The 16,299-nt window shown below is 41.9% G+C and overlaps 1 protein-coding gene across 2 annotated transcripts in view; it reads left to right on the top strand.

Annotated features, from left to right (window-relative positions):
- c25h12orf43 (chromosome 25 C12orf43 homolog) overlaps positions 1-14,976 on the top strand; it is a 29,326-nt gene extending 14,350 nt beyond the window's left edge. For both annotated transcript variants that reach the window (XM_068005673.1, XM_068005672.1), the window contains 2 exons: positions 1,364-1,454; positions 10,501-14,976. In XM_068005673.1, the coding sequence (XP_067861774.1) occupies positions 1,364-1,454; positions 10,501-10,996 (587 nt within the window). In that variant the 3' untranslated portion in view covers positions 10,997-14,976. The remainder of the gene's footprint in view (positions 1-1,363; positions 1,455-10,500) is intronic.
- The last annotated feature ends 1,323 nt before the right edge of the window (positions 14,977-16,299 follow it).

The raw sequence follows: 16,299 nt of genomic DNA, 5'->3' as shown, positions 1-16,299 counted from the left end.
TATCTGCGCTGTTAATTCATCTACCTTATTGCGAATGCTCCGCGCATTAAGACACAATGCCTTTAGACTTGTCTTTTTAAGATTGCTAGTCATCTTAGTTTTATTTTGCACTATGGCCCGATTTGTTTTTCGCCCTTGTTTTCTCTGCCTTCCACTATTGCTTCTTCCCTTTCTGTCTTTTGTTTCTACCCTTGTTTCCCCCTCCTCTGTCTCCCAGCACTAGCAAACACCCCCGCGAGAACATCGGTCCCGGTCCTGCTCGGGTGTAACCCGTCCCGTTTGTACAGGTCCCACCTTCCCCCGAACCGGTCCCAATGCCCCAGGAATCTAAATCCCTCCCTCCTACACCATCCCTGCAGCCACACATTCATCTGGTCTGTTCTTCTGTTCCTATACTCACGTGGCACTGGTAGTAATCCTGAGATCACTACATTTGAGGTCCTGCTTTTTAATTTATCTCCTAACTCCTTAAATTCACCTTGCAGGACCTTATCCCTTTTTTTAACCTATGTCGTTGGTACTGATATGGACCACGACTACTGGCTGTTCACCTTCACCCTCCCCCTCCAGAATGCCCTGCAGCCGCTCCGTGACAACCTTGACCCTAGCACCAGGGAGGCAACATATAATCCTGGAGTCACGTTTGCGGCTGCAGAAATGTCTATCTATTCCCCTTACAATTGAATCCCCTATCAAAATAGCCCTGCCACCCTTATTCCTCCCCTCCTGTGCAGCAGAGCCACCCATGGTACCACGAACTTGGCTGTTGCTGCTTTCCCCTGATAAGCCATCTCCCCCAACAAGCGGTATATCTGTTTGAGAGGGACATGGCCCCAGGGGACTCCTGCTCTACCTGCCTGGTCCTTTTACTCTGTCTGGCGGTCACCCATTTCCTTTCTGCCTGCGTAATCTTTACCTGCGATGTGACCACCTCACTGAACGTGCTAGCCCCGATAATCTCAGCATCGCGGATGCTCCACAGTGAATCCACCCCCAGCTCCAGCTCCGAAATGCGGTTAGCCAGTAGCTGCAGCTGGACACACTTCCTGCACAGATGGTCGCCAGGGACACCTATAGTGTCCATGACTTCCCGCGTAGTGCAGGAGGAGCATATCACGGGTGCGAGCTCTGCTGCCATGACTTGCCTTAGATTAAGATCCCACGGCCCCTCTCGCATGAGGTTTGCCAATTTGTGCTGAATAGGGACTGAATTATAACTGTCAAAACTTCAGTCACATAAGACCCTTGGAGCCAGCTGAGATAGGCCTTCATCTCATCGATCTAAGTTGGATTAATTTTTAAAGACAGTTTTATGCATGTTATATCTTATTGCACCTCATTTTGAGAATATTTTATTTTGCAGGGTTTCGTTTATTTTCTACGTCTGTACCAGGGGATCATGGGAAAGTGGAACCCTCAGCTCCAGTTAAATGGAAGCCTCCACCTAGTTCAAGGTAATGTCTGATTTACAATAGGCTGTCAATTTTGTTAAGAGATTTCAAGACAATATTGGTTTCTTTGGCAAATTTGCAAAAAGAAAACTAAATAGAAAGTGATAGGCAGTGAAAGTTTGTGCCTAATTCTGCCTTCAGCCAGATACTTGTGATTTCGAAGGTTGCACTACAAGGTCTTTCTGGGCAGCACATTGAAATATGAAGTAGTAGTTGGGCCAATAGCACATGAATCCAAACTTGCAACTTTCTTTGACCAACAACTTATTGAGCTGCTGTGGGGAGGGGTGAGTGTGGGAGAGGAATTTTTTTATTAGTTGAGAAACCTCGGAGATGGACAAAAGCCTGTAGAGCAGGATAATAACAGGGTTGAACATGTTGGAGAGAAGACGAGATTGGTCAAGAATAATTCTTATATAGTAGTACAAGTTTGTTGACTATAGTGAGGGATTCAAATATCAAGAAACACAAGTTAACAAGTTAAGTCAAGTGGAACATCTTCCCCCAAAGAGTAGTAAGCTTGTGAAATAAGTTACCAAGAAAGAAGCAGGCAGTGTTAATGGATTCACGAGGCAATTGGTGGATGATTTCCTATTTCTGCTATATGTAGTGAAATTGTAAGTGCATGCTTTATAAACTCATATATTGTAAATAATACATGGGGCAAATTTTAGCCCAGACGTGTTTCCGGGATGAGAAGGGATTGATGACTATGATGTGTAGGTGGGGTTAATTCCTGGAAAAAGGGCTTTCTCTTTGGACCCATTTGGCCATTTCCCGTTCCTAAACATTCTTGTGAACCACACCAATTTGAGGAACCTGTGCCCAAGGGAAACCTAAAGTGAACTAAGAAGTCACAGTCAAGCCTTATCTGTTTTTTTTGTTCATGCTCAGTTATGCAAGGCTTTTGGCATCATCATTTGAATGCAAGCTGCCTGGCTTTTTGAAAAGCGTTGCATAGCAATGCTGGCTCACACCCATGTGCTGCTTAGAGCCTGTACTTTGTTCTCCCATACTGAGGAAGCTTTAAAGCACAAAGATTGGGAAAGAGGATGACTGACTGCATAGAGGGGAGGTGGTGGGGGGCTCTGAGGAAAGGCAGAAGTAAAATGAAATGGGACCCTTAAAGGTGAATCTTTCAGCTTTAAAGTGAGTGGTGTTAATGAAGCCTCAAGGCTTCAAATCTCTTGCAGCCCTGCAGCTGGTGTTACTGTGAACTGTAATTGTCATTTGAAAATAGTTAACGGTGGACAAGATATAAAGACAGGCTTGTATTTATATAGCGTCTTTCACGACCTCAGGATGTCCCAAAGTGCTTTACAGCCAATAAAGCATTTTTGAGGCTTATATACTGTTGTAATGTAGGAAACGCAACAGCCAATTTGTGCACAGCAAAGTCCCACAAACAGCAATGAGGCCGATGAGCAGTTAATCTGTTCTAGGTGTTGGCTGAGGGATAATCTTTGGCTAGGGTAGCGGGAGAACACCACTGCTCTTCTTTGAATAGTGTCGTGGGATCTTTTACGTCCACCTGAGAGGGTAGATGGGGCCTCAGTGTAATGCCTCATCCGAAAGACGGCACCTCCGACAGTGCAGCACTCCCTCGGTAACTGCGCTGGAGTGTCAGCCTAGATTATGTGTTCAAGTCTCTGGAGTGAGACTTGAACCAACGACCTTCAGACTCAAAGGTGAGAATGCTACCACTGAGCCACGGCTGACACTGAATTCTCTTGAGTTAAGCAGAAATAACCCATCAAAACTGAAGGGTGTACATTAAATGTAAAGAATTAAGTGCTGTCACTTCAATTCGAATGAGGCATAATATTGGATGATATAGGCATAATCCAGGCCACACTCAGATGATCAGGGAGCAGCCCATATGCAAGTTATTTGTTCCAGGAGGGAAAGAGCTAAAATTTGGAATGTGACCTATATACATGTCAATACGACATGTCCACTTGAATTGTGGAATAACATCCAGCGGTACAGTTAGAGATTCTGTCCTCCAAACCTGGGTTATATGTGGAAAAGACATTTTGAGCCATCTAGCGCTAAGGTGAAGTACTGATGGTTACAGATCTGTCACTGGTAGTGCCAGTGGTAGGAGCTCTTGAAGTGATAAATTAAGAATATCACACGAGCCATAATATCACATTAGACATGTTGGCTTAAGTATTTGTTCCTGTGGCGTATTGATACCGAAGCTCTAACTAAGCGTCTTGAAAGCTCTGGAGGTTTCATTGACATTTCCTGTTTGGAGGCAAGGTAGATGAATCCAACCAATGTATTATTGCATCAGAAGAATCGGCCAATCTTGAGAAATAATTGATCTGCATTCATTCACAGCCCTGCACAAGGGAGGGATAATGAGGACAGCAAGTTACCTTAGAGCTGCCCTGTAGTGATGATTAAAATCAATTCAGCTGGATCACAATTATAATTAAAGTTTCACGTGCAAGTAGATGAAGTGGCTGTTGCTCAAAGGCAAAGGTTTTCATGCTTTAGTATCCACTTTGATAAATTACATACGTATCCAGATTGTGAATGCCAAAGTATCCTTTTTTAAAAAAATATATACTTTTTACTTAGGATTTCACCATACAAAAAAGGGAAACGAATGACAAGGAAACAGATGTGTATACACGCCCAGAAAGAAGCATTAACAGTACAGTGGTACTTGGTCTGAGTTTATCAGTTTGGCCAGACAATTGGTCAGTTCAGGCGACCCCCGATGGTAATGTACCGCCGAGCTCAGCCCTCACCGGTGCTTCAATCAGCCGATTAATCAGCTCCGCCCTGAGTGGCTCACTGCTCAGCAGCACTTTAGTTTTATTATTTTCAATTTGAGTAGTGATGGGAAGAATCCTTCTCTAAATAAAACCAGAAATCCAGAGAGAAGAGTGGACCCACTTTTTTCATGCTATCACAGCTAACATAAGGACTTATGAGCTGAAAGCCCCCTGATGTTGGCACATCCGGAGTTTATGTATTTTGGCAATATCCCCCAGCGCATCCCCTCTCAAACCTTAATAAATGGATGCAGGGGAATCACTGATGATAACTATGAAAATGAATTGTTTCTGTGCAGATTGATTATCCTGTAAAGCTCAGGAAGTAACAACAGTGGAACCTCCATTAGCCACCATCCTATTACCGGCAGTCTTGATTATCCAGCAGAAATATTGCAAAGCTTCAGGTCAGGGGACCAGCAGGAGTGGAGGGTACCAAAGTGTTGTTTGTAAAAACAAACTTTGTTTTAAATAAAATGGAGTTGGGGGTATGGTGGTGTAGTGGTTATGTCGTTGGACTAATATTCCAGAGAAAGTGAGTTCAAATTCCATCATTGCAGCTTGAGAATTTGAATTCAGGTTTTAAAAATTCACTTAGTTAGGCAGATGGGAGCAAGAAGTTACAGAGAGACTTGGGCAAAACTATGGCCGATGGAGTTCAATGTGGGGAAGTGTGAGTTCACTCACTTTGGATCTGAGAATGATAAATCGGAATATTTTCTTAATGGTGAGAGACTAGGAGCTGTGGAGGAGTAGAGGTATTTAGGTGTCCATGTACACAAATCACTAAAAGCTAGTGCACAGGTTAGGGTACAAAAAGTAATCGAAAAGGCTAATGGAATGTTGGCCTTTATCTTGAGGGTTGGAGTTCAAAAGTGAGGAAGTGATGCTTCAGCTGTACAAAGCCTTCGTCAGACCCCCATCTGGAGTACTGTGTTGTTTCGCGCACTGAGCCTTGGTAGTACAGATTTACCAGAATGATGCAAGAGCTTAAAGGGTTAAATTATGAGGCCAGGCTGCATAAACTTGATTTGTTTCACTTCCGGGTGGGCGGCGGTGCCGTCATTCCTGCTGGCTTCAGGCGGGAATCTGTGTCGGGGCACGTAAACGAGGCCTGGGAGTTAAAATCTCCTGGGCCTCACGGCCAGATAGTTCACTGCCCACTTTGGTTCCCGTGCCACCGATTCCCGACCCAAGTTAAAATCGGCCTTTAGATGTCAATTGTGTGAGCCCAATGGGGTGGTAATCTCATGCTGCTTTAGAAGGTTAAGGGATGATCTAATTGAGGCGTTTAAAATAAAGGGATTCGATAGGTTAGATATATTTTTAAGACTGAGAATGATAGATTTTTATTAGGTAAGGTTATCAAGGGATATGGAGCTAAGGCAGGTAAATACAGTTGAGGTACAGATCAGCCATGATCTAATTGAATGGCAGATGCTCAAGGGACTGAATGGCCTACTCCTTTTCCTATGTTCATGAATTTCATTTAAAACATCTATTGAAAGAGGATTTCTGAATTCTTTACCCAGCAAGCAAAGGGGGATTTTCATTATGGCCGATAATCCACTGTATTGTTTTAAAAAAAGTTTTTTTTAAAATGCATTTGTAGGTGAAGCTCAAGACCATGCATTTTCTTGTGTCCTGTATATCTAAACAAGTTTGCTCATTAATGCTCGGCAGGGACTGAAATCAAACAATAAACTGTCCACAGTTGATGTCTTACCAGAACGATTTCACTGAAACCAATAATGAGCATGAAGAGAAACCCACTGAGATAATCTCGTAAATAATGACATTAATATTTACCAGTAGATTTACCTTCTCCTTTAAACTTACATTTCTGTGGAGATAGTCACCTTCCATTGAAGTGAAAGTGTTTTGTGTATCTGAGATAATGCCCTGGCAGTATTGGAATGCAAGACAGCAACACATTTCAGATAAACAGTAAAGGCAAAGCTGGGAAAGTTAATCAGTGCCACTGTGATGCAATGCATTCTTGATGTGCACACCAACCTGTATTATGTTGTATAATATCTATGGTTGCAATTCACACAACTGGTTTTATTTAATTGTTTTGATCGGTGTTTCTTTACCACTGAGTGTGTGGCACTCAGTAGTAATTTGTACTGAAGTGGTATTTTGCCACATGAAGTACAGTGATGCCAGGTTTTCTTTTCTGTCTGTTACAGGAGAATAATATGCCCAGTATATAGGATACTTGCTCTAGATCAGTATGATGCCCTTAAGGTTTGGTCTGGGCACGCGCCATAACATATAACAAACTCATGATAGTTTGATCATTGTGAACTAAGGTTGCATCCTGCTGAAGTATCCTATTAATAATGTGACATTTCTGAGAGCTTGAGCGTACTTATCTAACAGTTCTTTCCATCTCACCATGCTCTTTAAAAATGTAACATTAAAATTGAAAAAAGTATTGGGGTACCAGAACCCCTCACATTAGGGTCAGCTGTACCCCATGCGCCACTGGGCTTCAGGCTACCTAATAAAACTTGCCACACAGATATCGCTACTTTTACTTTGCTATGTCATTTCTTTGCCAAACTGATAGTGACAAGAATAGGAGTCCAGTGTGCCATATCTTCCAATCCTCACTTACCGCAGTGCTGATCCAGGTCTTTGCTAAGCATATGCTTCAATAGAATTCCAGTTTAAAGAAATCAAACTGAGTGGGTCGCAAATTGTCTTCCAGTTACTCAGCAAATTCAGGTCGCCATAACAATAAGCGAAGTCTATGTGCATTAATCATTTGGTAGCTCTTTCAGGAATATGAGATGGGAAGATAATGAAGTGTTTTAGGTACAATGAAAATTCGTGCCTTTTTGTGCCCTGATCATGCTTCACTTCTGACATTGTACGAAATGAGAAGTCTGCATCGGCTAAATCCACAGAGTTGCAGTTTTAAAGGGCTGCGAGAAGACGATATGCGGTGGCATCAGGAAAACACGTCAGCACCGACAACTTGGATGGTCGCTTGTTTTTAGCCACTAACCTCTGAACCCACAGTACTGACCTATAGCTGAAGTGCAATCTGTTAACGAGGAGTAAACTAAAGATAAAAGAGAGTCTCATTGGGAACCCTTTAAATGTACTTTTCTTCTTTTGTTTCTGTTTATTTCTGACTGGATTATCATTTGTTCCCGCTCCCTTTGTTCCAACATCTAAAGGTGATCACTCAGCCATTACAGTCTGAAGTTACATGTGAGGAAATCTAAACAGGTGCAATTAGTAGCTAGTGTTTTTATGATACAAAATTATATGTCTTTGTTTGAAAGGTGAGCACTTCAAAGCTGTTTGGGGAAATAAGCTTGCAGGAGCTGCTGAGCCAGAGTGAAATTTAACTTGAGGCGGCTTCCAAAAGAGCCGCCTTGCTGCTAAAATGTAAGGGATTTTGATGGGGGACTGGATTACCAACACTGACGTGTAGTTTTGGTATAATGTTGCTGGCCTTGGGGTGGGAAAGCATGTTACAACAGCCTAGCGGCCTTTTGCACCCTACCCCCCACCATCCTTTCAACTGTGGCTTTCTCTAGAGTTCCTGCTGTGTGTGCCTCAAGTTCTTCATTCAGGGGCCAGTCCAGGTGAAGAATATTAACTACGCTACAATTCCATGCTGTGTCCTTTTTTTTTGCTCTCCAGCAAAAGACGACCAGAAACTGCAATCCCAATTATCTTTAGGGAAAATGAAAGAACCCTATTTAAGAAAAAAATAGCTATTGGTCCTATAGTTTTTTTTTTGTTCCTTTTTTCCTGTGGAACTGCCCTCAGTGGCATTATTGAAATCAGGAGAGTGCGGGACAATGCTTTATGGGAAATCGCAAGAGCACATCTGCACCTTGTTACCACATGCTGAAACATTCCTGATGATGGCCCGGGAGCAAGAATCTGGTTGGGATTTTGGCACTCGACCAAAAAGTCAGTGAGTAATGCTAAAATATGACAAGGAAGCTAACGATGAAACGGTGAAGGTCTGGATGCAGGGGGAGGCATGACCTGGCAAGTTCTTTGTACTTTAATTTACGTGAAAGCCACTTCCCACCTTGGTAGTTAGAGAGTGATAACCTATAAATGTTGTATTTTGTTTGAACTATTTTTAACACCAAAATATTCAAATAATATATGGTTTCATAATTCAGCAACTAAAGTTTACTGCAGTGAGGATATTTGACAGGTAGATGGCAGTATACACTGCAGTCACAGTCATTGAGTTTCCTACTTTCTGACCAGTTTTTGCTGTAACAGAGTAATGTTCAGTGTAGGTTTGCACAGAGTAAACCCATGGTAATGACTATTAATGCTACATTTAGGTCGTTGGCACTGTGTCCTCCAAGTCTGCTGCAAATCCTGCTGCAGGAAGTGCAGATTCCGAGCCAAGTGTTTAATTGTCTGACTTTTCACACATGGCAAGTACTTGCAATCTAAATGATGGTAGATGAGTGATATAGCACATTGTACTGTTGACACGCACAGATTATAACCAAAAGTCTTGCCATTGCCAGCCCTGGCTGAAGTGGCAGCCCCGTAATACAAGTTAGCAATGCTGCTGCCATCGGAGAAGCCAAAAAGAGGTGGTTTTCTGAGGAACTTCGAAAGGCAACAGTGCTGCTGATGGCAAACCTAAATGCTGCTGGCACTTGATGCCACGACTGTCAAGTTTTCAGGCCATAGATAGGCTGAGCTACCAAGAAAGAAAGGACTTGCATTTCTATAGCGCCTTTCATGACCTCAGGGCATCCCAAAGTGTTTCACAGCCAATTAAGTACTTTTGAAGTGTAGTCACTGTTGTAATGCGGGGGAACGCACAGCAAGGTCCCACAATCAGCAGTGAGATAAATGACTTGGATAATCTGTGTTTTGTGATGTTGGTTGAGGGATAAATTATGGCCAGAACACCAGGAGAACTCCCCTGCTCCTCTTCAAATAGTAAACAATTTTACAACACCAAGTTATAGTCCAGCAATTTTATTTTAAATTCACAAGCTTTCGGAGGCTTCCTCCTTCGTCAGGTGAACATGAACATGAAGCCTCCGAAAGCTTGTGAATTTAAAATAAAATTGCTGGACTATAACTTGGTGTTGTAAAATTGTTTACAATTGTCAACCCCAGTCCATCACCGGCATCTCCACATCTTCAAATAGTGCCATGGGATCTTTTACATTCACCTGAGAGGGCAGATGGGGCCTCAATATAATGTCTCATCTGAAGGACAGCACCTCCAACAATGCAGTGCTCCCTCAGTGCTCGCCTGGATTATGTGCACAAGTCTCTGGAGTGGGGCTTAAACCCGTGACCTTCTGACTCAGAGGCGAGATTGCTCCCACTGAGCCAAGGCTGACCAGGGTTTGTTTTTCCATGTGTGGCCTGTAAGGACCTTCCCCACCATTAGAAAGTCTATGACCGGAAGCTTAGTCACAATCACAACTTTGAAGTGACTCTTTTTGTTTTTGATTGCTTCGATTGGAGGGAGATTTGCAATGTAAAAAGATATAGCAACATTGAAACGTCAGTCAGATGTCTGTGACGCAAGCTGGCAGCCTGCTTGTGAGCACTAAATCCAGGACTCAGACAGTAGAATCTGTTGTCAAGGCTTCCTAATGAGCAAGTATTAAACTTGATCGGTTATCTCTGATCAGTCCAGATGGGCAAGGTCAGCTAAACAGTTAATCATTCACTGAAGGTTACTGTGTCTGAGCTTGCCTCATTTGTCATTTTGCAGGCAGATATAGTAACTGTTTCACTGTGAGACAATTGTCCGAATTGCACATGATTGGCGTCAATAGTCCTTCAACTTTGAGGAGCGTCAGTACAGAGACTGCTGCATCTAACTGCCATGTGGAATTCCAGCATAACTGAGAGATCACATTTTACACGGTTAAAGGGTTTTCTCTTTCATTGTCCTACCCAGTATTCCATTTCATTTGTCGATCACTCTTTGTGAAGAATTGTACAATTGAAGGTCAACGTATAAGAAGCACAATTATAATTTTCTTCCCCTCCGTCCCAACCCCCCCACCCCAAAAAAAAACTTTATAACAATTCTGGTCATTTTCTGGTGTTCAAAGCTGTATCAGATCCTTAGACATTACCTGTCCGAGTATACATTATTAGACTTTGGGATAGTACTAAATGCATAAAATGATTGCAAGGTTTTTTTTGCATTTACTGGGTTCACTATATTTCTATTGCACCTGAGTGCATATCGCACGTCCTTAATTGTGCTGTGTCAAATGTTACAGTGATTCAGACAGTGAGTGGGAGCGGCTGAAGGAAGCAGCGGTCTCGGGCAGCGACTTACTCCAGCAAAGTACCCTCCTCTGCGCGCCAGTAGAGACCACGCAGGCTGCAGGCCCCGTCGAGGCTGAACACAAAGGAAAGGGAAAGAAAAAGAAAAAAAAGAAGGGAAAAGAGCTGGCCAGGGAAGGAGGGGATAATTTAGCCAGAGGCAGCGATCGGAAAGTAGGTGAGCAAGTGTCTGAGGAAGGCGGCTTAGATTCCAGCTCAAAAAGAAAATCGAAGCAGATGTGCCAAGTCCTGGTCAGTGGACTGGAACAAACTGAACTTACAGATGGAACTGCTGTCAGGCAAGGACACTTTGCAACGGAAGAGGCTGACCTTGAAAGGAGCAAGAAGAAAAAAGTGAGACACAAAAGTGCCAAACCTGTATCCGAAAACGTTAAATCTAACTCTTATAAAACAAAGAAAAAGAAAATTCCGGTAGCAGATGGTTCATGACTAGGCATTGTGATTCTGTGGGCTCTTGTTGTCTTTCAAAGGACAGTATTTATTTCAAGTGACATTGTGCAAGTTATTTTTTTCCTCCTTTTTCTACTTTTATTTTGCCAGTTATTTTGAAATAACGCGAGTCTCGGAAGAGATGAGGAAGCAGTGATTTCTTGCATGCTGCTGTCCTACCTTTGGGAGAATGTCTTTGAACGGAGAGCTGCTGGGCTGATTCAGCTGAACTGTGTATAATGGACTGTCACTTAAGGGAATTCTGACTGTGGAGCTCATTGTTCCGTGTATCTCCTACTTACCTGCCTGAAATAATAATAGATCCTTTATTCATTGGTGTGTAGACTTGCTTTGGTTTGATTTATGTTTGAAATTTGAAATGCAACCATCCCAGTTCATTTTCCCTGATGGGGTTTCATTTTCGCTGTTCACTTTTTTAATGCCTATATTTTTAATATTTTGAACCCATGTGATTAAAATGCTGCAGTGAGTTTATTATTGTCTCTAAAACAAGCTTGCCCGTTTTAACCCAAATCTCAGTAACTGACTGTCGGATGGTTTGTTTATACGTTATTAACCAGTCTTTGGATTCCTTTCCCACTGTGTGCTAAGCATAATACAATGCATAAAAGAGCAATATCTTTGCAGCAACACATGGTGTTCAGATGGCATCCTAAACTACAAGAGCAAAATTCAACTGGTTTATCAAACCCCCCTGATTCCCAAGACATGTTGCTGCCTGAAAACTCACCCGAATCTGTGTCTCACATGGTGGGTACGTCAATCTTTGCCATTTTTCACAATCCAGCCTTTTCTCTGCTCTCCTGAATGTGGTGCCTCTCTCAGTACTCTGCCTATGTGGTCATTCTTCATATGTGAGTCCAAAAAATGAATATCAGGGGGTTATTCATCCATTTGGAGAATTAAGCCTGATCACGTTCTCACTGAGCACCCACGTGTGCCCTTTCCAGCAGGAGAAAATGGACAGCAATCGGAGCGGGAATCCTGGCTGATTTTTAAAAAAAATTCTCTTCTCATTGGCACAGGAGCGATGAGGTGAATTGTAGCTCCTCTACTATGTGCTCCTGAGATCAAATGAGTCAACACGGAGTGGGTGATCGTAACTAAGACCTTTTCTAACCTGTGTAGTTTATTTGGCCGTGCCTTTATACGATAACCCTATCACATATGCCTATCGGGCTGGATGAAGTAGGGTGGGAGGAGGCTCGTGTGGAGCATAAAATACCAGCATGGACCAGTTGGGCCGAATGGTCTGTTTCTGTGCTGTAATTTATAAATGAGCCATCAAGGAGTAGTTTTTATTACCTAATGAAAATCAATTTTGGTAAGTTCCCTGAAAGTAAGGTCTTGCCACTGTACCACCTGACTCTTACTGCAATTATTGGATGAAATAACATCCCTGATACAGATATTCTATGTTACATTATATTCACAACACGTGCCAAAATTGCTGAATGAATGTTTTTACTTTTCTATTTTTAAAGGAGCTTTCATTGTTAAAAGAAAAATTGTCTCTTTAATTGTTAAAAGCCATTTTCCCAAACTGGCCAGCTGGACCTTTCAGTGTGTCTAATTAGTCCATCATTCTCTGCATTGAACTAATATTTTTTGATGCAGTACAACACAGAATTAATACATCAGTTATCCAATTTCACTAATTTGAGCACGGGTTTCTGAAGCGATTTGGATAACAGCCCACTTGATATCAATTATACTGCTAGAACCTAAATTACCTTTTTTATATAAAATGGGCTAAAATGCTTTAATATGAAATTCCTTTGTCTGGTATTTTAGTGAAGCTATTAATCCCCTTATTTTAAATGGGTGAACATCTTTCTTAAAATAGTAGTAATAGGATAATGCATTTATGTACAATTCCACCCCAAGGGTCTAATTTTCACCAGACCTGCCGTTTAGGGGTCATTAATAACTAGCTTTCTATCGCTATACTGAGCTTGGGCAATCTCAGGGAATGGTAAAACCTGCTTTCTTGAGGACACAACCCTTTCAGTAACAAAAATTAGTTAATGTAAGGGTCTCAGTTGAAGTGAAAGTATAAAACCTTAATTCTAAATTTGTTTGCTTAAATGTAACATATTGTTGATGTGCCTCAGTCCAAGTTATTGGCGTGTGATTTAGCTATTTGTAACCTGCTGGCTTGACTTGAAACTTCCATTATTTATCCCAAGGCTGGATGCAGTGATTTTGTTTAAAAATATTTCCCTTGCAACATTGCCCAGTTAAGAGACCAATGCAGCAACCTGCTGTCAGGCTTCTGCTGATGCTGCGTTGTATCCAGTCTCTATGTATACAAGCCAAATGAGTGACTAAACTTCTGACATTTTCTTGTTGCCCTGAATTTACCTTTTATACAACCCAGCCCCCACCCCCCCCAACCCTTTGCTGAAGGCACCGACTCTTGCTGTGTGATATGACCACAAGTGAAAGCTGCCCTCCAGAATCTCACTCTGATGACTACTTTCATGTGCAAGTTTCAATAGATGGGGGCAGAAATTGTTCTTTTCACAAAAATATGTGAGAGGCCAGTTTCTCTTCCCCCCCACCCCCCCCCCCTCCCTCCCTAATATCCCCAAACTCCTGGCAAAAACGCAGGAGCACATGATTTTGAAATATATAATTCAGAAAGCTTTTATTAGTGATAATGCACAGTATTAACCATTCCTATAACATTTCTAATGGATGCGACAAATGCTAAAGAGTTTGTTAATCCAGCTGTGGAGTGCACTATAATATGTAATGGCAGAACAGTAGCAGCACGTCTCCATATACGCACAAGGCACTGCACATGCTCAGGCCCTCAGTGGCAGTCCTCACTTTCCTCCTGAAGAATGACATGTAGCTCGGTTAAAGGTCTTCATTTCTGGTAGTTTTTACATACTAGCCTGATCAAACTGTGCTGAAGTTCTACATTTTTTTGTTTGAATTTTAATAATTTTGTTGTATGACTTTATTTTCCAGTAAAATAGAAGTATAGTATGAAGCCATGTGTTTCAGATATTTAGCAATGCTAACCTCTGGGTACTGTGGCTTCTTACTGCTATGATTCCTTTTATCTATTTTTGGAATCATCAGAGGTCTGAGTAACGAGGAAAGACTGAAGAGACTTGGGGCTTTCAGTTTTGAAAGGAGGTGCCTTTGAGGTGATCTGCCTGAAGTATCTAAGATACTAATTGGTATGGAAAAGGTAAATACGGAAAATTGCAAGAGGTGAACAAGGGGGCCAGAGGTTCAAATCTAATAAAAGTCAGGTTTAGGAGTGATCAACACTTAGAATGGACTCCCGGATGGAGTAGTGAAGGCAAAATCCCACGGCTCATTTAAGAACCAATTGGATGGATTTATGGGGGACTTTAGGGTCATTCTGGATGAATGAACTAAGATGGACTAAATGGCCTTCCTCATCCGTAATTATCTGGCAATTGGAGCAGGCCTGAATGCAGATGAATAGTCCAGTAGGGCTTTTGACTTGGATTCCACCACTTTACGTTTTTGATAAATTTATTTAAAGGTGGAAAGTTGGTTTGAGTATTCATAGGCTATTTGACCGGTGGGTCCATCACAGCTGAACCTGTCCTTGGCCATCAACCACGCCAGCAGGAGTCACTGGACTGCAATCGGGGGTGGGACCCCAGGCTGCTTGTGTTTTTGATGGTATTTTGGATCCACTGAAAGCATCCAGTATCTCAAGGTCATGGACAGGACAGCTGGGAAACCAAGTACTTACAACATCCTCCAGAAGAAAGCCCCGCTTACCCCAGGCAGCTTTATGCTTTATCACTCACGTTCCCACTGGTCTCTTAGTCCTGAATACCTGGCAGGAAACTCTTCAGCTGAAGTCTGACACCAATGCAAAAGTGGAATGATGTCCCTCCCTGAGTCTTGTGTCCTGTATCCTAATTCTTAACTTATTAAATGACAAAGCTGATTAGTGAATGAAAGTATTCAACTGTCTTTTTTTTTATTACGACTCAGTGAACGTTAAAGGCGTTTTATAAATGCAAGTTGTTATTGAACCCCTTTGTAAAATTATTTGCAATATTAACAGTTTAACTCTAAAGGCCTCCACAGCAGTTTTGTTGTCTTAAAATATAATTGTTCTCTTGTTGTACTTCACTGATGCATAACATGGGATATTTGGAATTCACCGTGCCAGAATGTTCGTTGCTGTCTGGATTTTTAAATAAGAAAAATCGTGGTTCAGTCTACTCTTCATTCAAATTATCTGTTCATTTTTTAAAGCACTGTTCCCATGTTGCTTAGTTCAAATAGTGCAAAAAAAAATGACTGAACTATCAAAAATATATTGTAAAAGTTTCATGCAGGATTGAGGTCAGGTTTCCAACCATCCAGAAGTGACATTGTCCAAATACCCCAAGAAGATCTATTCTTAGACAGGCCATTTTCCTATCAATACTAAAGTGGACAGATGTAAGAAAAGACCATTCAGTACATTGAAGCTCAGCACTCTTAACTCTCAGCATCCAGTTGCATTTGGACTGTCCCTAATATTTTTGCATCTAATACCCCAGCAAGCTTTTTCAAACATCATTACTCTTTCAGTAAAGAACTTCTTCCTGATATGTTTTAAATGTACTTTTTGCAAATGTAAATTTATGCCCTTTGTTTCTACTTTCCTGATTTAATTTGAAGAAATATTATTGAGGTACATAAAATATTAAAGGATTTGGTATTATTTGAACACCATTAATATATATATATCTCCCCCTTAACATTCTTCTTTTTGACCGATGAGCTTGAGCTTCTCTAAGGCTGCAGTTACATGCCTCATCTGTTGAATGGAAAGTGAATCTGACAACATCCATGTTATGCTGTGGGCTGCAAATCACACTCTGCCCAATAGCAGATAGCTCTGAATGTGCATGCTTACATGCATGGGTAGAGCTCTGCTCCTGGGCAGTAGTTGATAATGGTTTGAGGGAGTAGACAGAAATGTCTGCATTCTAATAACATTAAGAAGATTTCAGTAAGTTTAAGACGTTAGCCCAGGAGGCCCATCAGACTGCCAAAGTACTTTTTAAACCCAGCTTCGCATCGCACTGCAGTTTCATCCAATGTGGTGTGTGCACAGGCACGATGGGCTGAGTGGCCTCCTTCTGTGCTGCATGATGATTCTATGCAGTGCGAACCAGGCTTCCCCAGGAGATCTCGGATCACTGGGCTTTCTTTATGTGTTCCAAAAATTGATACCTGGCTCTGGAATTATTTATATAGCGCCTTTAAAGTAGGAAAACGTCCCAAGG

Source organism: Heptranchias perlo, chromosome 25 (genome assembly GCF_035084215.1).
Source record: "Heptranchias perlo isolate sHepPer1 chromosome 25, sHepPer1.hap1, whole genome shotgun sequence".
In the NCBI taxonomy this organism is placed as follows: Eukaryota; Metazoa; Chordata; class Chondrichthyes; order Hexanchiformes; family Hexanchidae; genus Heptranchias; species Heptranchias perlo.
This window is presented reverse-complemented; position numbering and strand designations above follow the sequence as displayed.